General features: G+C 40.4%; 1 protein-coding gene across 1 annotated transcript in view; it reads right to left on the reverse strand.

Annotated features, from left to right (window-relative positions):
- Positions 1 to 4,502: 4,502 nt before the first annotated feature.
- LOC101853914 overlaps positions 4,503 to 25,405 on the reverse strand; it is a 47,562-nt gene continuing 26,659 nt past the window's right edge. Inside the window, exons 11-14 of the mRNA XM_005092201.3 lie at positions 23,694 to 23,865; positions 18,429 to 18,627; positions 8,201 to 8,435; positions 4,503 to 6,122 (exon numbers count right to left, since the gene is read on the reverse strand). Coding sequence (XP_005092258.1) covers positions 5,884 to 6,122; positions 8,201 to 8,435; positions 18,429 to 18,627; positions 23,694 to 23,865 — 845 coding nt within the window. The 3' untranslated portion in view covers positions 4,503 to 5,883. The remainder of the gene's footprint in view (positions 6,123 to 8,200; positions 8,436 to 18,428; positions 18,628 to 23,693; positions 23,866 to 25,405) is intronic.

Raw genomic sequence — 25,405 nt, forward strand, 5'->3', positions numbered from 1 at the left:
CTTTTTTCTTTAAGATTGAAAAAAATTAAAAGAATTTTTCCAAGCATTGACGCAAAACCTAACAAATGAAATTAAGAATGACTATGTTAACTATCATAAATGCAAAGGAAGAGGTGGACCAACAACATTGCAGAGTGGACAGGGAAATCCTTATCCAAAACTTAGGCACTTGCAAAAAAACCCGTGAAAAGTGGAGGCACCTCACAGGCTCTCTATCATACAGCGCCCCTATGATCCTCGTGGATTATGGGATCAGTAAGCAGTAAGCAGTAATGTTAACACACTCGCATTTGACACTGGCCTATTGGCTGCCAAAGAAGCATTCCCTTCTTTCATTACCGTTCTATAAACAGCAAAAACTTGCATAAAATGTTATAGAGCTTGCTGTTGAGCAGGAATTTGCGCTATACAAATTATGCTATTAATCATAATTTATTACTATTTATTAACTGGGACCTTTGAATTTTGAGTTAATTTCCAACAGGATTAGGCTGAGTAGGTGGAGAGTCAACAAACAGAAAACTTCCTTGAACAACTACACTAACAAACAGGTCATAAATTGTATGGTATAAAGAGCAAATTTAATATGCATCATCAAATACATAACACCACACATTTTCTGATTGGAAAATGGATGCGCTGGTCAATTCTAACACATAAGTTAAAAGTAACAAAATTATTTCAAGGAACTTGAACTTTAACCAAAAATGAGAAAATCCAAAACTATCAAAATTATCCACATACCCTAAGAAGTTCGAAAACTAATGTAAACTGTTTATATGTCACAGAGTTGTAGGAAATTTTTTATAAGTAAGAAAAAAAAATGCATGATTTTAGTTTTAGCAGTTTTGTCAAAAATTGTATTAGTCATTCGTCAGAATTATTTACATGATACAGAAATATAACAAATCTTAGAATACAAATTTGAAATGAAGTTTACAGTACACAAACAGGTAAGTTGTTATCGGAGCAGAAAAACAATCAACGAATTGTATTCTATTTAAAGTAACTGAATCAATTTTTAAAAACCAAAAAAACTGACTTAATAGGTTTGCTGGGACGGTTTTTATACAATTTTACTCTAATCATCTGCTTTATCACGATATAAATCAACATCTAGATCTAGACTTCAATCTCCTGTCTTATCAATATCCCAATCCAAATCGCCCCTTTCAAAGTCTTACTGAGGCAAAGAAAAGCGACCATAGTAACCATTTACATAAAAAATACCGTACTTTCAAAAATATTTACGCCACAATGTAAAGTACCGTACTTCCTGATGCAGCTCTAACATAAGTTTCAATATTTTTGTCACCTATGGCAATTAAGACGCTCAATGTCAAAAACAATCAGGAAACGACAAATGCAGTTTTTGGGACACCTGAATAGAAATAACGGTCTTGAACATCTAGCTCTCACTGGCAATATTGAGGGCAAGCGAGGCAGGGGTAGGCCCAGAACACCATACTTAGGGAACGTAAACAAATGGGAAACAGGGAAAGATCAGGGAAACGTAGCTTTTTTTGAGAGCATCTGAGCAAAGGAATGAATGGAGAACCATGATGGCCGATGTCTGTTGTAGATCTGGCACTGGATGATGATGATGATGATGACGGCAATGGATTTTTGACTGTTGTCGAAGCACATTCAACGACAGTTTTGTCTTCAAAGAAAAAAATTAAAGCGTAAAAAGTCCCGAGCTGGAAGTTTCATATCTACTTTTTCATAGTATCTACACACATGGATATCGTGTACTCAGATTTACGGTAATTTCTATGTGGTTATAGTACCCCTACCCCCCCCCCCCCCCCCCCCCCCACACCCATTTACTACAATAGTGAATCAACCTGCAAAGTGCAGAGAGGACACGACCTGTCAATTACTGGCCGACAATCTCCTGTCTTATCAGCATCCCAATCCAAATCGCCCCTTTCAAAGTCTTACTGAGGCAAAGAAAAGCCATCATAGTAACCATTTACATAAAAAATACAGTACTTTCAAAAATATTTACGCAACAAATTAAAGTAACGTACTTCCTGATGCAGGTCCAAACATAGTTTCAATATTTTTGTCACCTATGGTGATGGATTTTTCAGTTGTCGAAGCATATTCAACGACAGAGTTCTGCCATCAAATAAAAAAATTAAAGCGTAAAAAGTCCCGAGCTGGAAGTCTCATGTCTACTTTTTCATAGTATCTACACATACGGATATCATGTACAGATTTACGGCTATTTCTATGTGGTTATTGTAACCCCCCCCAACACCCGTTTACGAATAGTGAATCAACCTGCAAAGCGCAGAGAGGACACAACCGGTCAATTATTGGCCGACAAACAGTTTGAGGGCTCAAAACATCACATTCGGCATTTCAACCAGGGTCATTCACACTATAGCCCAGCTGAGTAAATGGCATAACTAGTACATAATTATAAAGTGAGCTGTCTTGGACAACTCCGTACATTATCAACAACATAACAGGACAGGTTTTGTTAAACATCTTAAATACCAGTAAAATGTACCTTTTTTTTTTTACCAGTTATATTTTCTTGGAAAGGAAAACACAATTTCCACTATATCCGAACTACAAACTCAAAGTTTCTCAGCTAGGGCATCTAGCATGACAAAAGATAAAAATGTAGGTTACATGGCAATGACGTTTGTGCCTCTCCTCCCAATAAGCCATGAAGACGAACGTACTCAAAAAGCAGAATTTACTGAAAATGGCATTTTACTAAACCTAAAACAAAAACCCACCAAAATATCAGAATTTACCAACACAATGTGGTTTAAATCTAATTCAGTCTTGCAGGCACATAGTGAACACGCACACAGTCAAAAGATTTTCAGGTTCGAAGTTTTTTCTTGTACTGTCTATGTACAGTGCAGACTACTTAAGGCGAAATCTGAGGGACTGCCTGCATTTTTCCTTTTTTATCGCCTTATTTTCAGGTTACAGACGTTGCTCAAATAAAACAATTTTTTTAAATAAGGGATTTTTTTTTCTTTCCAAACCTTTTTTGGATTAACTGCATTTGTTTTAAACAGACTACACAATATATCTATTTACTTTGTATTTGATAAGACATATGTTACAAAATTTGTACATACCGGTACAGAAAACTATTTTTTTTAAATTAAGAAAAGGTGACTTCCAATCATAAACTGGAAGCAGACACCATGAGTTACGTCCTGAATGAAAATATCGGGCCAGAAATGGCTTATGATTAATTTTTCAAACAAAACTACATATCATTATCAAGCAGCAGAAACTGAACTCATGCATCTCCGTTATTTCAGTTTTTAGGTGTCATAAGAATTTATTTGCAACCGTACTAGAACAATGGCCTAGGAATGTATTTTTCGTTTAGTTTCAAACTCAAAATTTTAAATAGAAATTCACAATACACGGGCAGTATTGCATACAGACGAACATCTTTTTTGGCAACTTTTGAGATACGTGTGCATGCAATACTGTCCGCGAACATTAAGTCAGTGTATATATAGATAATGCTCATAACATTAACATGTATTACAATTATACTACAATTCTGAATAAACACAAATTAAGGGCTATGAGGTAACAATGTCTATTATCCTCAAACTAAAAGCAGCAACTCATATTTCAGAATAATTTACGCAAACAGCGCCTAAATAAATCAAAAATTAATGCGAATCCATAACGTGTGGCAAAATAATGAGAGTAGATGTGCTGAACATAATGTGCGTTTCAGCTGACAAAACCACAAAGTTTATAGTCCGTTTGCTTCTCTGCGTTCGACTGGAAACACCATTTGTACCAGATTCTTTTCTGAAGGAGTCACATCTGTTTAACACCTCAAAAGGAGTGGTCGTCTATCTTCAGAAAGACACTATGACAAAATTCAGGTGTGTCATGTCAACAATAACCCAAGTTATTTTTGGACCAGATTAGAGTTGAAACAACCATAAGAGTGAAACTAAATGGTGAAAGACAATGGATGGAGCAAGAAGGGTGTAACAATGCATTTTAACACATAAAAAAGGGCAACAGGTGTCACGACTTGGTGGAATCAGGTGTTTGTCAATTTTCGGGCATATGGAGTTATATAGTATATATATATATATACCATATGGCATATGGTAGAATCTTAAAGCCAGTTCATTTGTCTTCCTTTTGATGATGAAAACAACCATTTATCTCGAATAAAAGTCGAGATATTTGCAATTGAAAGAGATTGAGTACGCCTGGCGTCAGAGGTAAAAGTAGCAAGAAAACAGCCGTCAAAGTTTGATGGCTTCTAAAGCTCTAGTGTCCTTGGAAACTACAAACATACGTTTTCTGTGCCTTTCATCCATGTTTCTCAGTCAAATCTATGCAGGAATGTGTTTTAAAGGGGTCATAAAAGGTGCTGAGACCCCCCCCCCAAAAAAAAAATATATATTGCCAAATAGGCAGAACAATGTTGATATATTCAATTTCCATGTTTTGACGAGCGCCTGATTTCACCATGATGTTTCACATATTTTTTTTTCATAACGTAACATGCACAGCTTTAGATCAAAGTAAACATTTTTCAGGTCAGAAGCACTAAGAAATTCTCTTCAGATTGGATTACAGCTCACCATATATGTTTCTTACGCTGACTTTTTGTTGTCTGTATCAATGTGAGAAGCCACAACAAAAAGTAATGTAAGTTTTTCTAAACACTCATAATATTATACATATTTTGAAGATCATAGAACAGAAGACTTCCTTTCTTTCAAAATACAGCGGAAAAAAAAAAGAATGGTAGAAGTGTATTGCTGCATTAATATCTTTCTACTGCAAATAGTTTGTGACCACTGGTGGTTAGCTCAGTATAGACCTCTTCTTCCACATTCAGTGTCTAAATCACAGTGAACACAGCCTGGATAATGCCTGAGACCAGGGAAAAAAAACAGGTCACTTGCATTTTCCAAAAAAGTCAGCACAGAAAATGTTAAAGAAAAAAAAAAGGTACAATACTGTCAGAATACTATGTAATCTTTGAAGCTTCATTAAAAACAGTATGCACATTGTAGTAATCACAGGATAGCCATAACATTATAGTATAGGAAAAAAGAGTGAGGGTCACGCCTCATAAAAACAAATTCTAATATAAACTGATTAATTATACAGAAACAGTTGTTGGCTATTAATTTGTGACATAAAATAATTTACCAGTGACCCAACATTCAAAATTGCAAAATGACAAATCGAATTGTCTCGCAAGCAAGCTATAATTTTACAAACATTTTTCTTGCATGCTTCCGTCCACAGGTCCTGCATCGGCTCATAGACATGATCATTGGCCTCTATCTCAGCCATGAGTGAGCACGTGGGAGTCTTCCCCCTGGAATACATCCTAGTTATTGAAGGTGAACATTATCTCTAATATCCATCACCATCTCTATTCCCTTCAATCACTGATTGTTACTGTCATTATTTGTGTATGTTTCTGATGATCATAAGTCCTGTATTAGTTCAGTTTTGTCACCCAAGTGTAAACGATGAAATAAAGAAGCACAGCATGCACAGGCAGCTCCCATTTTTGGCGACTGAAAGTTTGTGTTTTGTCGCAACTTGCCGGCAACTGTTGCTCAAAACTTTTGTGTTACCCAACAAACTGAGACGAGGCGCGAACAGAAGACTACAACTGACGCCTAGTTAAAGATTCCCAGTGTGCACCTAGCCTAATGTCACAAATTTATGCAGACCTTCCCTCTCTTTTTCCCATTTTCTCCCTTTGGTGCTGTTTCTCTCTATCTCTGTCTTTCATTTCACACACTCCTGGGCAAATCATCTCCCTCACACAAATACACACATACAAGATTTCCCCCTCTCTGGTTGCTGATTTCACAAAGTTTCTATCGTCACATTCAACTATGTACTTCTTCTGTTGTTATTTTTGTTGTACGCTTCTGTCCACAGGTCCTGTATCAGTTCGTAGACACGATCATTGGACTCTATCTCAGCCATGCGGGTCAGAGCCCGAAGCAGATCTTGGAGCCTACAAGAGGATGAGTGCATGTACACCAAAAGGAAAGTCTTCCCTGGAAGCTCAGAGGCTTTCATCAAGGACCGGAACAGTTCTGTTTCTTCGGCATTCAGGCCAAAGCATTCTGTGACGGGAACAAAATGAAAGTTTGGTTAGTTTTAGTTTTAGTAAGAGTTTTAAGGCACTCACAACACAATAAGGTCATATAGGTGCCAAAGATTAGACTGCAACTGCAAGACAATACCCAAAACGGGCCGGATGTGCTATGGACCAAATACAAAAATGTCGTCACATATATGACTGCACGCGGCAGGCTGCCGCCCTCCGGAGAAAGCCAGCTATAGAGGAAGAAGAAGAAGTTACAGCTAAAACAACAACAATAACTCACCTGCCAGTATCTCCCACTTCTTCTGAAAACTAATATACTTGCATTATGTAAATTGTGGCGTCGGTAGTCTAGTGGTTAGGCTATCGGACTCGTAATCGTGAGGTCGCAGGTTCGGAGGTTTGAGCCGCGGGCCCGACGTTCTGTCCTTGGGTAAGGCATTTTACAGGAATTTTCCCCACTTCACCCAGGTGAAAATGGGTACCCAGCTATAGACAGTGAAAGATCTTATCAGACTGTTAGTGTTTGAGCGCTTAACCAGCTGCTTGCACTGTACGCTTCCCGGGAAGCTGAGAATGTTTCTGAGTGATCTATGGTCTGCTGGGGTAATAATATAGTGTAAAGCGCATTGAGCTTGCTTTCGAGCGGGGACATGCCCTATGTATGTATGTAGTATAGGATTTATGGCGCTCGCAACTGCTAAGGTCATATGAGCGTGTGAAACACAAGTTGTCTACTTTCGCAAAAGTTCATAGCACGATTGGTTAACTAATTGACTTTAAAATGCTAAAATATTAAAATTCAGTGTAAATATACTTGTGATTTAAAACAACTCTTATAGGTAACAATAAAAATTTTAAATAGTACGTTTTCAATTTTCATTTTACAACTTACCATAAAGGCCGATGGCCTTTATAAAATTCAAAATTCTGCTGGGAACAACGACGGAAAAAATATCTTGCAATTTCTTGCATTTATAATATTTCCTTCAGATCTCTCCAAAGTCTAGACATTCGGTTAAGATGTGTCTAATAGTAAAATCTGTGTCGCATCCGACACAGAACGGCTTCTCATCTCCCTGTAGGAGGTATTTGTGGGTCAGGGCCGTGTGTCCGATGCGCAATCGAGTAAAAATGACTTCGTCTCTTCTGGAGAGGTCCGAAGGATTTCCCTGTTCTAGTTTGGGTTTTATTTCATATAGTTTATTATTTTTCTGGTTTTCCCAGTGGCTCTCCCACAGACTAGAGGTGTACTTTTTGACTTTATTTCTAAAGTCAGTCTGTGGGAGAGTGTTTGTCGTTGATCCCAGCAGAAGGGATGAAGCTTTCTTCGCCAGGTCGTCTACCTGCTCGTTTCCTCGGATGCCCACATGGCTGGGTATCCATGCGAACATGATGTTTTTTCCTGTTTCGGATAGTGTACGAATTTTCTGTTGTAGCCTAACTATTTTTGGTTGTAAGAGTGTGTAGTTGGTGAGTGAGGTGATGCAAGACAGAGAGTCAGAAAGGATAAGGAAAGATTTGTTAGGAGAATTTTCTACAGAGTCCAGTGCCATGTCAATGGCAGTGGCCTCCGCAGTGAAAATGGAGGCATCAAGATGGAGTTTCCTCTGGTGTGTATTGTTGGGAGATAGGGCTGTGGCGCCTACTTCATTGTCTTTTTTGGAGCCGTCCGTGAAGATGAGCTCCGCACCGGGGTATTTATCAATTAGTTTTTTGTATTCTGCTTTAAAAGTTTTGGTGTTTGTGCTTTCTTTGTTGTGTGTGGTCAGCTGTAAGTCTACTATTGCCTTGGTGAGGTGCCACGGAGGGAGGTCGGGGAAAAGAATTTGTTGGATGTCTTGTTTGGAAAAGTGTAAATTCTTGAGGTCCTCAAGGATTCTGAGGCCGAAGGGTTTGATGAGTTTTTCGTTGTTTTGGAATTTGTATGGTTTCTGGGTTTGTTTTAAAAATGCTGTTGTGCACTGGATTTTCCGGTGCCCTATACAAATACTATTTATTATTATTATTATTATTATTATCAAGCAACAGCTAAAACAACAACAATAAATCACCTGCCAGTAAGCTACAGCTAAAACAACAGCTACAATAACTCACCTGCCAGAATCTCCCACTTCTTCTGAATACTGATATACTTGTAGATGGCTTCTAGAGGCAGCCCGATGTGCCTGAGCTCACCAACTCTCATTCTCATGACACGAAGCTGACTCTCCTCCAGTCTCCCAAAATCTGCAGCCGCTTCCATAGCGTGGGGTCCTGTATGCTGCGGCACTGTCGGTCCAACCGGTGGGCTGTCGTCTGCTGGCCCAGGCTGCAGCACGCCAGGGCAGTTCTGTTGGGGGAAAGGGTGGAGGGGAAGAAGATCTTAGATGGACCAAACCCAAAGAGGTCGTCACGTATCTGACTGCATGCTGCAGTTCTCAGGAGGAGGCCGACCACAGAAGAAGAAGCAGAGGATCTTAGTAAAAGCAAGCATATAGAATCTACAAACACAAAAAAAGAGTGATCCAATGCAGGAGAAAATGCATACTATTTGTGTATTTAAAAATGTACTTATGTATTATGTATGTTTGTCATTGTAACCAGGACGAACGTCAGAGGGACTCACAGAATGGTTCGAGATAACATCCTAAGTCCGAAAAGATTGTGTCCTGTCACCACTACTTTATCATCGAAGTGACTATTCCCAGTGACACTGGGGATAGGTACAGAAACTATTCCCAGTGACAACAGAACTCTTTTGCATAATCAAATCAGAAGTCTTTGCCTTTGAATTTTTACTTCGAAACAAAATTGCGAAGCAGTTGGAAGTGGGCGCGAAGTTCTACTTCCTTGCCCAAATGCATTTTTTAAAATTTGCGAAAAATGTTCCAAGTCCCAATAAACTTTGGAATTTCACATCTTTTTTATTTGTCGGTCGACTTTGTTGAAATAAAGTTTGTTTTTCATATTTTTGCAAGCTCTGTCTGACTGTAACATTGTATTCCATGTATCTGCCAACAGAAAAAAAGGTTTGTGGTACCATTGAAACTCTCTGAAAAAATCCTGGTCGAACATGGGATCTTACATGTACATGTACGAGGAATTCCACACAAAAAAATGTGAATTTTTATTTATCAAAATACGACCAAAGAAAGAAAGAAGAAAAATAAAAGAAACTAACAAAGAATGGATAGATCTAGAGGATTACAATTAAGGATGCGAAAGGTCCGGGCTTTGATCCCCGGCTCGTGCACGCATGTTTTCGCATTTCTATGGACAAACACAGCTTTTTATTTTTCGATCTTGGGAGACGGAGGAGTTTCTACATCAGCAGGAACATCAAGAGGCTAGCCCATGATAGAGAAAGGTGGAAGGTGTTTGTCCGTGGCCTATACCCTGGTTCAGGGTGAGAAAGGCAATGATGATGATGATATAGATTTTAATGTGTTATGTTAGAGCGTTCCACCAAAACCGATTATGACATGTACTGAAACTCGCAGGCCCCTTGTGTGTGATTCCATAATTTACATGTCGTCGGCGGAGAATTCAAACCGTCTAACTCCGAAATTTTCTCGAATTGCTTTTTTCCTTAAATAAATTGACATGACGAATGGCTACGTCCTATTAAAATCTAGGACAATTTTGACAAACAAAAGTCTTGTTTTAAAGAAAAATTCTAACCGTATATTTCCGACTGGTTTCCGTGACCGAAGAATTCTAACCGTCTAATTCGTTTAGGTAGCCCGCCGTTGTGGATCACGGCGATAACGTTTTGCTCCGAAGGAGGCGTTTGATTATAAATAAATGTAAAATCAGAAAAGGCTGCTTTTGTTAAGGACTGGTGGGGCACCTAAGGTCTATTTTGGTTATTACAAGGCCTAGAGTGCCCATATTTGCTGTGGGACATTGTGTGCTGTTGGGGATTTGAAATCTATATTTCAAAAAGTATATTTTGAATCGGTTGCTATGGAAACGGCGGCCATATTGGATTTTCTATACCTTTTTCAATCCCATTTTATTCCCTTATTTATTAACCGATTCACTTTTAATTTGGCATTGCAACAGTAAACATATGGCTCTTATATTTGGCTTGTTGGATTTTTGATATATGCTTTAGTTTTTATTTTATGACACTTACAATCGGGTTTTTGCAAAAAAAGTGAAAAAATGGAAAATTCATGCTTTCTAAGCCCATAAATCAAAAACTACTACATTAATCAAAAATTCAACATGCCAAAATTTAGAACTAGGTGTTGTTAGCATGCTGTTAAAGTTACATTGAAATTGACCAAGAAACAGAGCAGAAAAATGGGATAATGTGTAAAAAAATAGAATTGTGAGAAAACAGCCGATAAAGGTAAGAACCGACTGGAAAACATGTGCTTTTGCAGAAACACTTGGACAAAAAAGACAGCTTTAGGATGTAGCAAAGCTTACATACGTTTCTGGATATTGTTCAGGAAATGTCCAGGTACTATAATATGTAATAACCCCAATTTGCATAAATTGGGCCCAAAACAAGCTTTCTAGGTGCCCCACCAGCCCTTAAAGGGTTGGTCGAATGTGTCGAGCCTGTGGAGATAAAGGAGAGAGAAAGCAGAAGATCATGGTCCATGAAGTACCATCTGCGAGTGAAAGGGGCCAGAGTCAAAGTGTGCAAGGCTTTCTTCTAAAGTCCTGTACTTTGTAACTAGTGTGTTCACAATGTTCTCACATGTGGGTTGGGTGTAGCAGAGGGTGAGGTTCCAGTTCAGAGAAAAGGGTGAGGGAGGAGACTACAGAATCAAAGGTACGTAAACAGTTTCTTCGTGATCTGCCCCAGTTGCCATCTCATTTTTTCCGGAAGGACTCCTGTAAGTTATACTTGGAACTTGTTTTCCAGAACTTACAGGCAGTGTACCGCCGTTTGTATAAAGAAAAGTATGAGGGGGGGGGGGGGGGGGGGTTCTTTCTACCTTCAAATTTAAAGAGGAGTTCAATGCTATGAACCTGTCATTGTTCCATCCTCGAAAAGATAGGTGTGATCTTTGTGTGGGCTTTGAGGAGGGGAATGTGGAAGAGGGGGCATGCAAAAAAAGACAGCAGACAGGGAAAAATTCATGGGCAGCCCCAAAATCAAATACATCACAGTGGACCTGCAATCAGTTATGCTATATCCACGCACCAACGCAAGGAATTGAATGTACACAATTTCACAGTATAGGAACTAGAGAGCAAGGACTGTGTATGTTATGTCTCCAAATGAATGCGAAGGTGCTCTGACTGCAAATGAACGTGCTCCTTGTGTGACTGATTTTTCGTCATCTGATTTGACTCCAGCTCATTATATTCAGATGGATGTGGTTGTATCAGAACTGCAAAGTCATAATGAGTTCTGCACTGTTACATTTCAACTCTGTCAATGGCAAAACTGTAACACTAAAATTCCTAGAGAAGGGCTATAAACAGATGGAGCTGGACAGTGCTCACAGCACATCGACTACCCAGCTGATTATGTCAGGCTAATGGAAGAAAGTAGGAAAGTGAAGTAATATGTTGATTATGTTGTCAAGTATTTGACTCATTGTATCTTTTCTGATTTCATCAAACTAACCAACCAGAGTTTAATTAGACCACTTCAATACACACCAGATGGTTAAATTAAATACAAACAGAGATTTGATGATGACTGGTCACATCTGCCTTTGAAGCGTGGCAAGTCCACAGACATTCTCCATAAAGACATGACGGGACTGCCTCTGTACCAGGGTAGAAAGTTCAAACACATGCAAGAAATGAAGTCTGTTGTGCCATCTGACTACCTCAAGTTCTATGACAATCTAGAATTCAGTGAGCAAGTTAAAACCCACGGTTAAGTCTAATTTGATGCAGCGTATTGTGTTTTGGTTTGTGTAGTTTATTTTTAGCCAATCTGAGCTTTAGCTTCATTGGGTAGAGCATTTTAAAGCCTCATAATGGTGCTTGGACAAGAGGATAATTCATTCCTGTTGACACTGGATGCTGCTATGGCATACCTCATCTTGATGGCTTTCTATGTAAAATGTGTTATTTAAATAGGCCATACATTAGGTGGGGATGTATTATATGAGGTTTAGTTGAGCTTAAAAAAAAAATCTTATTACTTCTAGAGTCTTCCAACCAAGTTAAACCATGGTTTTAGAGTAAGAAGCGTTTCAGTTTCTTCCACTGGAGAAATGATGGGTCGCTTTTCAATCTTGCTCGACTTTGAGCCAAGACCAAAATCAACAAACCAAACAACAATATGAGACCGTTTCTTTGTTGGTGATGCTGCTGTTGTTGCTCATAATGAATCAACCTTACAAATAATCATGTGTTTGAGATGGCTGGGCCATGTCAAGAGAATGGACGACAACTGGATTCCGAAGCAATTTCTCTATGGAGAACTTGCCCAGGGAAAGAGACCAAGGGGAAGGTCAAAACAAGCACTGCGACAGAATCTGCACTTCAAACAGGAAAAATTAGCCATAAAAGAAGCTCCATGAAGACAATTCGTATATGAAAATTCTTCTCTGCCCCAACCCCCCCCCCCCCCCCACCCTCTCTCCTCTCTCTCTCTCTTTCAGACTCCTCCCCTCTCTCTCTCTAAAAGCCCCTCCACCCTTCTCTCTCTCTCTCTTGTAGCTAGACAAGTAACCAATCCTTCTCACAATTTCCTTGAGAATGGAGGATCAAATAGTAGCTTTATAGTAAAAACTTAACGACACACTTAATCTGTGGACAGGCCCATTACCTAATTAGAATTATGAAGAAATAAAGTGCGATGTTCAGTTTTGGATATAACAACAGTATCATTGTTAGATTCTAGATCTACAGTAGCATGTAGTACTAATTAGAACTTTTATCGTAGGCTTCCTATTAAATTGACTGCAGGTGTAGTCATTTCGAGTTGTTCGGTAACACTAACGTGTCACGATGACTGAGTTAGACGTAACGAAGCGTGTGGCGTCCCCGTCGGGTTGGAGAATTCTAAACAAACATTTAGTTCGTCGACACTTGGACGGTCAGAAATCCAAAACCGAGCGGTCTATCCGTATAACTCTGGTTTAGGACTTTAAATAATAAAATTTCGGTAATTTTGCTTTAAATACTTAAAAGTAGAGTCATGTATTCCAGTCTAGCGCTATAAAAGACGATAAATCCCCATAGGAGCCTTTGAATTCAGTTTTTTGTCTCTCCTGCAAAATTTACGAAATCGGAGTTGGACGGTTAGAATTCTCGGCCCACGATATAATATCCTGTATTTTTTTTTTTAATTACGCACATTTAGGGTTAAAACAGCCAATCTTCTTAGGACAGGTAGACACACGCCCTTATTTGTTCATTTTTGTGGTTGTTTATGGGCTGTTCTAATTTTGATTCTGTTGTGAAACCTTTCTTTTTATGTTTTTACACCCATCTAAAAATCTCTAGACTAGCTCTTGAAAATTGAAATAGATCTAGACCCAAAAATTTGCTCCTTCCCAGACCTCACAGAATGGCAGAATGAAAGTTGACGCCGAACTCTCTCAATAAATAGGCAAACAATCAGGCGACCGGAAGCCGGAAACCGTTCGGAGAAATAAAGATCGGCACTATTTCTCCGAACGTTCGGAGAAATAGTCACTTCGAAAAAAATATTTGGTCACTTTTTGCAAAAAAGCAGTGTGGCTGACAAGGAAACAAGCATTGGTGATACTTCAAGCTGTGGCAAAAAGGTAAATATTTTACATTAATTTAATTTTTGTGTATCATTGTATGTTTCATACGATAATTTTCTGTAAACAACATTGATATCAATCAAAGTTGATTTACTTATGCATTGGACTTCAAAGATCATTTAATTAAAGACTAAATTTCAAATATTAGCGACCTCTTGCCAATACTGGTGTATTGTTCGGGAAAACAAACAAAACAATTTAACAAAAATTTATGTAAGTACCTCAGAACATGGGTCACACTGTACTACACTGGTGGATTTCAAAATCATACCAGAACAACAATTAAATGCGAATTGAAAGTAAAATTCACCTATTAAAAGAGACAGTAAGACAGTCAGCCTTATTCCCTGTCAAATTTAACTTTTGTTTTCATGTCCTTCCTCAGCAATTCGTCCATCCAAAAGACAAAAAAAGCAGCGTGCAAAGATGACACAACATAAGTTGCATCTTACAGAGCCAAAGAGAATAGAAGAGTGGAGAGAATTTTTTAAAAATGTTAAAATGATAGAATCTGACAGGAAGGAATACAGAAAGTATGTCCTGAAGCGTCACAAAGCATCTGCTAAAGAAGAAGGAACATCGCGCCAACACCAACCACGTTGAAGCTGCAACACCAGCCAGAAAAAGAGACAAGAACAAGCAGGCTTTGTCAAAGGCTGTGAATAAAGGCACCCTTTTCTTTCCTTGGATCACCATCAAAGAAAATGTCAACTTTTAGTGGTGTTACATATATGAAGTGCAGAAATGAAGAAGACTTCCACGATGGAAATGTAGATCAGCAGCTCAAGCCAAATGTAAATATACTTCTCACAAAATGAGATTGACACTATGAGGACCCCTGGCAAAATATAGAGATATATAGAAGTTTCTGGAGTCAAGAAAGTGTACTGAATGATAGGGGAACCTTGCAGAGAAGTTACAATGCATTCACCCGACAAATAAGATGTCCAATACAATGTGTACTCCTTAGAAGGATTTAAGAATGCAAGTGATCCATCTCAAAGTGATGACTGTGTGGTCAGTATTGGGAACTGGGTGCTTGTGAGATGTGATGAGAAAAAATACCATAAAGAAGTGACAGAAAAGGGGACAACAGGGTTATGGTGAATGTCATGTCAAATTTTACTGGAAACTGGAAGTGGCCTGGAAAGAGCGGTGAAATTTACTGCGCTATGATTCATAAAATGTTTATAAAGGAGATCACTACACCAAAACCCATTTTTGGTCCCCTGGTCAGTTAAAATTTCAGCTTTAAACATCAATTTGTTCCATTGTGATATGTTTCAGTATGGTAATTTGCTTTGTTTTGCCTATTTCTATCATTACTTTGAAGATTTGCATGTTTTGTATGAATGTAACACACGTAACTTTAGATGTAACACACGTATCGACCCCATTCTACGAGATTCAGGGACTTATTTCACAAGAACTGATATTACTGAGTTATTTTCTATCATCAACTTCACACGTTCATGGAAGCATTTGATTATAAGCTCTTTTTTTTAACTGTGTGGAAGAACTTCTGTATGTTTTGTGTTTCGTGTGTTACAATGTCACGAGAGGTGGCCATTCTGTCAAATGTGGTCATAACATATGCGTTTAACCAGGAATTGTTTTTGCATTCCAGTAAAGTACATGCTAGGAGAGTACACAGCCATAAAGATAACAGGATTACTTTATTCTATCATTGAAATAAAAAATTCTTCACTAAATGGTATTTTTGTCTTTGTCATGATATTTTTCTTTCTCATTTTTCGCCATGAGTTTTTTGTAAGAAGGCTGTAGTTATTCGCACAGGGTGTGTGAATACTATGGAATTGTATTCGCACAGGGTGTGTGAATACTGTGAAATTTTATTCGCACAGGGTGTGTGAATACTGTGTGAATACTATGAAATGTTATTCGCACAGGGTGTGTGAATACTATGAAATTATATTCGCACACGGTGTGTGAATACTATGAAATTATATTCGCACAGGGTGTGTGAACACTACAAAATATTACAGGCACAGGGCGTTTCAAAAGAAGGATGGAAATTATCTCATTTTTTCATCTTCGTTAGCGTAGGGACAAAGATCATAGATAACAAGATAGTTCGCTCCTCTTTTCGAAAAAGTGCGGACTGTGCATACAGACCCTACTTGGACTTGTGTGAAAAACAATAAAAGTGAAATTAACAGACTATTCTTCTTCTGGAGAAAGGAAAGAGCTTCAAAACAAAGACTCCAGCGCCATCTGAAGCAATGCGCTGACTTCTGCGAACACTGTACGGGCTGAGTGAACAATCTTGTTATCTATCTTTAGTAGGGATAGATCTTATTCTAATTGTGCAATGCGATACAAAAAAACCCAACTGAAATTGGAATTCAAGTTGTGTATTGTTGTGTCAATGATAATGACTCAAATCCCTTTTTTTCGTTTTTTGTTTTCTTTGTGCCTTGAGAGAGAGAGAGAGAGAGAGAGAGAGAGAGAGAGAGAGAGAGAGAGAGAGATATGAGTGCATGCTTACTTCAACCCTAAATCTGAAACAAGTTATACTAGAGTCTAGATCTAGATCTAGTGTCCAGTATTTAAAGCCTTTGCCAAAAGATGGGATACCCGGGTGTGACAAACGAGGTCTAAAATCAACGTAGGCTCGACCCTGTGCGAATAAAATTATTTCTTGTTCGCACACCCGGTGTGAATAATATTAATTCTTATGCCCACACCCGGTGTGAATAATCACTTCCTTGTACGAAAGGGACGATTTCTACCAGTTTTGATTTCAGAACTAGAGTTCTAGATCTACACCAAGAAACCTTTCTGCTGAATATTTCATCTGGTGCTGAGTTGATTTCATCAATTTCATCTTTTTGCATTTTGGTGGACCGCTCATGATGGAATGGGCCTTCAGTGTTTGAAACTCCAAATGAAAACACTGAGCAGATAGAAGGCCTGATGTCACCAGATTCAACATACATGGCGCTGAACTGAAGGAAGGTGGAAGGAAGGAAGACTCTTCTTTTGACGGAAACAAAAAGACGGCGTATATCGGGCGATGTGTATTAAATATTTGAATCGAGTACGATTACCGAGTAATCTTTGATAGTGATAGTCAAAACTGATACCTGTCTAAGCATCGATCCAGATTTTCCGAGCTTGCAATACCCCTTCGTCCTCAGCATTTCTATGCCTTCACGTTTTGTTATTATTATTTGGGGGGGGGGACACATCACGACTTTTGGGAAACCGTCGTTTCGGGAAAGGTTCGGGAACGACGATGGCAATTCTGGAATTTCCTGAAAATTTCGGGAAGGCTGTCAAGCCTGTATCAGTGTTAAGTTGTGTTGTGTGCACCCAAACGCCAGCCCGTAGCTTTTGCTTTTTTGTAGGTGACTATAGTCAAAGTCCAGAAAGAAACACTGCGAGAGAATAAACCAAGATAGACAGATGCGTCTGCTATTGAATGCTTGCCAGTATAGTCCATTCAGTTTTTAGTGTTACCTGTAGACTTAGCAGGTCATATACTCGGTGTCCATTGGCAAGATCGGTTCGGTTCAGTCGTCGGGGCTAGCCAGAATTTTCTCCATGGAGGGGGAGAAGCTACCATCTTGGCACAAACCGAACAAAACTGAATATGATCTTCAAGAACAAACATGTTTTTAAGTCCACGAGTCGGGCGATCAGTTTGAGGCAGGGGTCTATTTATAGTGTGCACTGAAGCCGCCAGAAACATAATCGAACCGATCCTCCAATGGGCACCACCTATTACACATTTTAGCAAACGAAGAAAAAGGTTTCCTTTTGAAACTGGATCACATTTAATAAAAAGAGTAGAAAAGTCGTACAGAAACAGAAACGACATTTGACCCCCAAGATGGAATTGTTACCTGACATTTTTGTTGACTGATGTTCGTATTTAACTATGGATTCAAAATGTTCATGATCATATTACAACTGGATTTTACTGAAACCAAAGGCTTGTTGAAAATGGATATCTGACTCGACAATTTTGTTAAATGCATGGTTTATTGTTGTAAAAATGATGATGATCATCATAACAATAATAATAATAATAATAATAATAATAATAACAACAATAATAATAGTTTATATACATAGCACATATCACCACTAGAAAGTAGGCTCTATGTGCTTTACAATTTATTACTACCCTGAGGACATTCTGAAATATTCTGAGCTTCTTGAGTAACCATTTGGTGACATTTTCCAGCTCAAACATTGACACACTGAGAATAACTCTTACTGCCACAGGCCTGTAGCCTACCCATTTTCACCTGGGTGAACATTGACTAGACTACTCGCTACCTCAGAATGACAAAGTTTTATCTGCTCAGTACCTAGCTTTGAGAAATTTGACCAAAAAAATAAATTTGCATTTCACAACATGTCAAGCTTTTTCTGATGCAATTCTTTGAATATCCTGAAAATGACACAGAATAATCGTACGATTTGGATAAAGCAGATAGAACATTTGGTTTTTGACCTCGTAGTCTCGGTAACTCAAAATGGCTAAAATTGTCAGATAGAACTTTATCATTCAAAGCTAGCATACTGACACCACTTTCTTCATGAACAGTTAAAAAAAAAAGAAAAGAGAAACCAGAGGAAAATAAAAGACCCACCTGTGACCAAGACAAGTCATCATTTTCCCTTTCACTAGGATTCTGTTCCTTTAGTAGCCACGGAGCATTTATATCCAGTCGCACAGGCCCCGGGGTTGGAGTGTCATCCCTCAAAATGCATTGGTTGTTGGGAAGCTGAGTTCTCAACACCTCTTGCAGCCTTTGGCTCATGCTTGGTTTTCCAGATGGCCGGCATCCCCTGCAAAGTCAGGCGGTTGAGGACAACAATATTAAGATTTAGATTTCCGACGTTTGGTTTGTTTGTCAGTACAGTATTAACTCATTATCTCCGAGGGGTGGGGGTTTATTGGATTTTGATCAAGAGTGTGTTCAAACATCTAATTAATCCAATGATAGTGCCGACAGTGGATTTGATTTTGATGGCAACAGGGAGACAACAAATGCCAGTACCCGTACCACAAGCTCATGGCTCGGTGTAGATTCAAACATCACAGCTATTGGAAAAAAACATTATACACGGTGGAATCCTGTTATAAAAAGAGGGAGGGGACCGGTGCCAAATGTCCGTTATAGCAGAATTCTCGCTATAAGTATAAGGGATCCAGTAATAATTTCAAGGGAAACTATAAAGTAGGCCTAATCTATGAGTTTGAAGTTCTGTTTATTTCCTTTTACTATCTCCCTGGTGATGATTTTGTTTCAACATGACCTCTAGGTCTTACTCTTACTTGATCAAAAATCGAATCAGTTTTCTTTCTCTAGCGCTAGCGATGTTGACTGGCAGCTCTGCGTTGGCGATCAGAAAGAAGGGCTCTGGACTAACTCGCCCGCTGTTTTCCCCAACCCCACCACACCCTGAGATCAAACACCTTGGACACATCGCAACCTCTGCCCTGCTCCGTCTTTTCAACCTATCATGGGAAATGGCCATTGTCCCAAACAGCTGGCGACGTGCCAAAATCATACCGATACCCAAGAAGAATAAGCCTGCAGGAAGGATTGGGTCCTACCGCCCCATCAGTCTCACCAGCTGCCTTGCTAAGCTGATGGAGACCCTCGTCAAGACCTGCCTGATGTACTTTCTGGAGAGCAACAACTTGCTGAGCAACAACCAATCGGGCTTCCGAAAGTTACGGTCTACTGAAGACCAAGTCCTGTGCCTAACACAACATATCTCCGATGGATTCCAGGCTCATCCCAAAATGAAATGAACTGTGCTAGCCCTCGTAGACTTCTCGCGTGCCTTCGACAAGGTATGGCGCACAAGGTTAATGGAGAAGATGATTGAGAAATCTACTCCCTGCCGCATCACCCAATGGATAGGTTCGTTCCTCAGAGACAGATATGCCTGCGTCGAGCACAGCAACGCAATAAGCAGGCTTCGCTGTTTCGAGCAGGGAGTCCCCAAAGGCAGCGTCCTGTCCCTCACACTGTTCCTTGTCTTCATTGATGATATTGAAGCAGGCCTGCCTGAAGCCGTGAAGACGGGACTCTATGCTGATGACTATACAATATATGCCACCAACGAAGACATAAATCAGGCTGAAAACAGTGTCCAAAGAGCCATAAACTTACTTGAGCAGTGGGCAAAGCAAAACAAGATGGAGATCAGTACGGAGAAAACAGAGTGCACCCTCTTCACCACCAGCACTCACGAGGTCAAGCGAAAAACAGCACTCTCACTTCTCACTCAAAGGCTCCCCCATCACCTTCAACTCCAACCCCACCTTACTTGGGTTCACACTTGATCGTACTCTATCCTCCAACGCCCACATCCAAAACCTTGAGCTAAAACTGTCAAGCAGACTTCGACCATTGAAAGCCCTTACAGGCAGCACCTGGGGTGCCTCAAAGGAATGCATAAAACCTATATATTATGCTACTTGTAGGTCAAATATCGACTATTGTGCCCCTGCCTACATGCCTCTTGCCAAACCCTCCAACCTGCAGAAACTGGAAAGAAAGCAGAATGAAGCAGCAAGAATCGTCACAGGCTGCTCAAATGATACTCGTGTGGACAGCCTCCTCATCGAAGCAGACATTTTACCACTAAAGCATAGAGCTGATGCCTTGACTGCCATCTCATTCGAGAATTCCATGCGTCTGCCTGCAACGAACCAACGCAGAGCCTCCGCAACAAAATCAGTGCCCACGCGGACAGGCAAGTCGAACTGGAGAAAGCATGCCCAGAACCTCGTAGCCGAAACTGAACTGGATACGTACCCATGTGAGGAGCTGGTTGTTTTACCCCCCACACAACCGTGGAAGGCTGCATCATACAACGTGACTTTTAGCACCGATCTTGTCGTCGACTGCAAGCGTGCTAAAGAACCAGCTGTCGGGAAAGCAGCAGCAGAGACTACACTTCGTTTGCTCCCCCTGCCCAATGTAGAAGTCTGGACTGACGGTTCAGCTAAGCACGGTACTGAGTATGGAGGAAGTGGAATACTGATCAAGACCGGTGATATCGAACTCGACCAACGCGTACCTGCGGGCCGGTATTGTTCCAGCTACAGGGCCGAGCTTGTAGCTCTCGACACAGCGCTTGACATGCTTGTGGCACTACATACAGCAGGCAGCCTTCCGAACAGTGTACGCATCCATGTATACACTGATTCTAGGTCAGCAGTCATGCGCCTCTCATACGGCCCTACCAACCAATCGGAAAAAGTGGCCTGCTCAATCTGTCAACATCTGCACACCCTGTGTCAACGCTCTGAATGTTCCATCCACTTACAGTGGATTCCAGGCCACGCTGGACTGGCTGGGAACGAGGAAGTTGACAGCATCGCCAAAGAAGCAACAGCGCTTACCCAGATTGACATGCCAATCAATTTCTCGACAGCTAAAGCCGTCATCCACTGATCGACCCGCGCAAAGTGGAAAAGAGAGGCGAAACCCAAACTGCCGTTTGCCCAGCCGCCGTCATACCAGCTTGAGGCCTCGCTCAGACGACAGGACCGCCGGCTTCTCTCCCAAACGAGAACTGGTGGAAAATCGCCCAAGCTGAGATCATATCTCCACAAAATTGTGCCAGCGGACAACCCAGATCCGTTCTGTCGAGCCTGCAAGGAGGATGTCGAAACTATGGACCATGTGTTCCTGAGATGTCCCGCCAGCTATCGTGCTAGAACCCGTCTGCTGGGACATTTCAGTAACCCACTTTCAGCATTTTTTAAGGACCCCCGGGCAAGTGCTGAGTTCCTGCGTGCTGTCAGCATCGCTGACCGTTTATGAAGCCACAGCGCCAGAAGAGAGAGAGAGAGAGACCCTGTGGTACATTCCGTCTGCTTGCGCACATCACACATTTGCTCCATCCATCACATTGCTGTGACCTCTCCATTCCGACATAGGAGAAGTGAGAGGCATGGTAGGCCTTGATAATCTAAACTAGGCTTACGCTGGCCTATCACGCGATGCGTTCTGCTTGTCTGCGCATGCCACACCCTCCCTACTCAGTCGCTCCGGCCTTCATTGTTGACACACTTGGGCTCTCCCATTCTTTGTTTCGCAAGATCACCAACAACTTTCTCAACCTGCGATGTTTTACATTATGTATAATTGGCCTATGCAATATGCATAGCAGCAGCAATATTCCGCAAGAACCGACTCGCATGTTTGTCTGATAGCGCTATAGCAGTATTTTATTTACAAAGGTAAAGAAGAGAAAAAAACGGGGTTTTCGAATAGTGTCTTTATAACAGACTTTTTGTTTTTTTCCGGACTCGTTATAAGTGGACTCCACTGTACACACATTGAGACAAATGCTTACACAATCACAAGATACTACATTCAATTCTGAATGAGCAGCATAAAAAAGTTATGTTGAAAGATGAAGCAGTATTTTTTTTACTGTAATCTTTTATCCAGGTTCTCCTCAACACCAAACCGGTTCACTCAGAAATTGCTCAGAAAAGCAGGGAAGTGGATAGGTTTTCTGGTGCTTCCAGGGGACAAAGCAGAAAAGGAAAATTACTCATAGGCCCCCAGTAGGGTCTAGGGACAGCATCCTGGTGAGGGCTTAGTGAGCGAACCCCCCCCCCCCCCCCCAAAAAAAAAGAAAAAAATTAAAAAGTTGAAGATAAGAGCTTTTAGACAATAGAAAATGGCATTTGGGAGCCTATTTGAAGAGAGCACCAACAACCCATGACACCTACGTTTTCACCAAGATTATGTTTTGTTTAATTTCTTCATCTCCACATCTAACCCTTTCTTACAATGTTCAAAAGCAAGTTCCCCTTGCCATTGACACTGTAATTCAATTTGCTTTCACACCATTGACAATAGGCAAACCCCGTTACACCAGTTAACAGTGCATTGAGTTCGTTTTGGCTTTCACTGTAATTGAATCATCAAACTTTCTTAACACCTGAAAGACATAATAAAATTAAAAGTATGTTATGTTTTTCAGAGTAAGTCCCAAATTGCAGCGTCTTTTCCAAGGGGTTTTTTCTTCTTCAAAAAATTTCTGTAGAGTTTTCAAATGTGAATACCAACGGAGAAAATTCCAAAGATTTTTAAAAAATTCAGTATCTATATCAGCTCTCCAAAATTTGGGATATTTAATTTTTTAAAAAGCAGCCACCAGGTGTTTTGCACATATAACCATAGTTACTGCAACATCTGTGAATAAAGTGAAGATTCCCCTAGTACCTTGTAACGGGGAGCCATGGGTGCAGCCCTGAGATAAGAGACAGCAAGATTATATGTTGCAGAAATTTACAAAAACAACAACCAGGGGCTCTAGTGGTCTAGGGGTAAAGTGTTCACCTATCATTCAATAGGTCCCGGGTTTGAAACCTGACAGCCATGGAAAACTTTCTTCTCTAAAATGTTTTCCTTTCACCTCCTTTCACGCTCTCTAACCTTGTTCTATCGTCTGCTTTCGTCTCCACTTCCTGCTCCCCCCCCCCCCCTACTTCCTCTGGGCTCCTGACTCTTTCTGCAGACTTTCTACAGCTACTCCTAGGCTCCTTCTTACTGCTGTCTTTCAGCCATATCCCTGATTTTAAGGTAGGTAAGATCTAACAGTAACACCTAGTCTTCTCAGATAAGGACGAAAAATATTGGAGGGCCCATGTGCAAGTTGCCATTATTAAAGATCCCATGGTGATCCTAAAATCTTTAAGAGTCCTGCGCGCTCATATGATCTTAAGCAGTTGCGAGCTCTGTACAACACTTACCAAAACAAAACAAAAAAACAACACCCCCACAACACCAACAAAGGTCAATCTTTTCAGGAGACCAAGCAGATTAGAAAGCCCATACATTGCAAAATTTACAACAACAACAACAAAGGCTGACCTTTTCAAGTACACCTCGATGCGCTTTTGAGTCTTGAAAAAGCAGAAATAAAAGTCACAGTTCTGCAGCCTGGCATGAGCAACAAACTGCCCCACCATGTGCAGCTCCTGATACTCCTCCCAGCGACTCACATCCGACAGAAACCAGTAAAAGCACGACGTCGGAACGTCCCCTGTGACAAAAAAGAAAGAGGAAATGGTCTCGGTTACTTACTTGGTTACTTAACAGGTATCATCGCAGGCGGCACAGTCAAAGGAAATGGGTCATATGATTGAATGAAGCCTGGTACTGGTTAAGTCTTTACTTTCTACTCCTCTCTCCAGATTCTTTTTCTCTCCCCAGACTCCTTCATTTCCATATCAACAAGAACATTAGGCACTTCTCTGTCGTACACATGAGACCTGAGTTCGATTCCCAAGTTGGGAGAACATTTTTATCGAGTAACGTGGGTCTTTCTGCAGGGATGTTGTATCCCTCTCAGCCAGGGTTGGCCCTGACAGGCAAGGTCTGAAAACTGCCTCTTAAATGATCTAAATTGTGTCAATGGAGGCGTAAAAAACACTTAATTAAAAAAAAATTTTTTAAATATTTTTCCCCCCAACTTCCATATCACAAACCAAATGCTTTTTGTATCCTCAGGACCCTGTTGGTGCAAACCACCATCACAGAAATGATTATTCCTGAATACGAATCCACACTGTGCTTGTGGCTAAATCTCCATAGAGAGGAAAGTAAAGTTAGACGGTTAGCGAGACGTACATGTAAAATCTTTTAGGCAACCAGGAAAACAAAATATTGCCAATTTGCGTGATGTCTGTGGTACAGCAAAAAGTTAAAAATTAGACATTTTTGGGACGTACCAGGTACGTGATATGGCAACAACAGGGTTAAAGGTAGTTTTACACCAGTCAGCCAGCGAACATCAAGAAGTCATTACTATGACATCAAAATATCTGGAGCACACTTTGACCACACCTGTGTTTCATTCTGAATGGGGCAGATACTTTTTCTTTCTTTACAAATAAGGTTTTATTTTCTAAAAAAAACCAACAAAACCTCCATGTAAAAGTTGTCTTCTCGTTGGTACCATATGTTTGTTCCTTCACTTGGTGATTTTGGTTTTGCATGGTTTGTATTATATAACAGATAGACAGATAGGCCAACAACTTGTGATGCTATGAAAATCTACATGATTCAAAGATGTGATTATAGATGTCTGATCTAGGCCCACATCAATAAACATGTCTTACCATCACATAAACTGCCATATTTTGCCACACCACAAGTAGTACATAAACTGAGCTAAAGATGCCCCAAAACTGTCTCTATCCACGTCTACCGGCAGAACCTCACCAAGCATTCTATCAACACCTGATCTCTCTGGTAAGGCATAAAGCGATGCGAGTTAGAATTTTGATCTCGGGACATGCATGAAAGGCAGTCAAAAATAATATCAACTAAGGTAGTGGAGCACCAGCTGTTAGACTTCGAAATTTACCTCTTAACCCTCGTAGCGCTCCAGGCGACAAAATTCGCCTCCCCTCTCTCACTCCGCTGAGCGCGCGAGGCGACAATAATCGCCAACGGGCGGGCCAGCTCCCAAGCGCGCGAGGCGACTATTGTCGATTTAGGGGAACACCTTATTTTTGGAGCAAATAGCGTCACCTTTAGATGCTATTATTAGTTCTGTAATGGAAAATTTTACTCTAGAA

The sequence above is a fragment of the Aplysia californica genome, unplaced genomic scaffold, assembly GCF_000002075.1.
Source record: "Aplysia californica isolate F4 #8 unplaced genomic scaffold, AplCal3.0 scaffold00042, whole genome shotgun sequence".
Classification (NCBI taxonomy): domain Eukaryota; kingdom Metazoa; phylum Mollusca; class Gastropoda; order Aplysiida; family Aplysiidae; genus Aplysia; species Aplysia californica.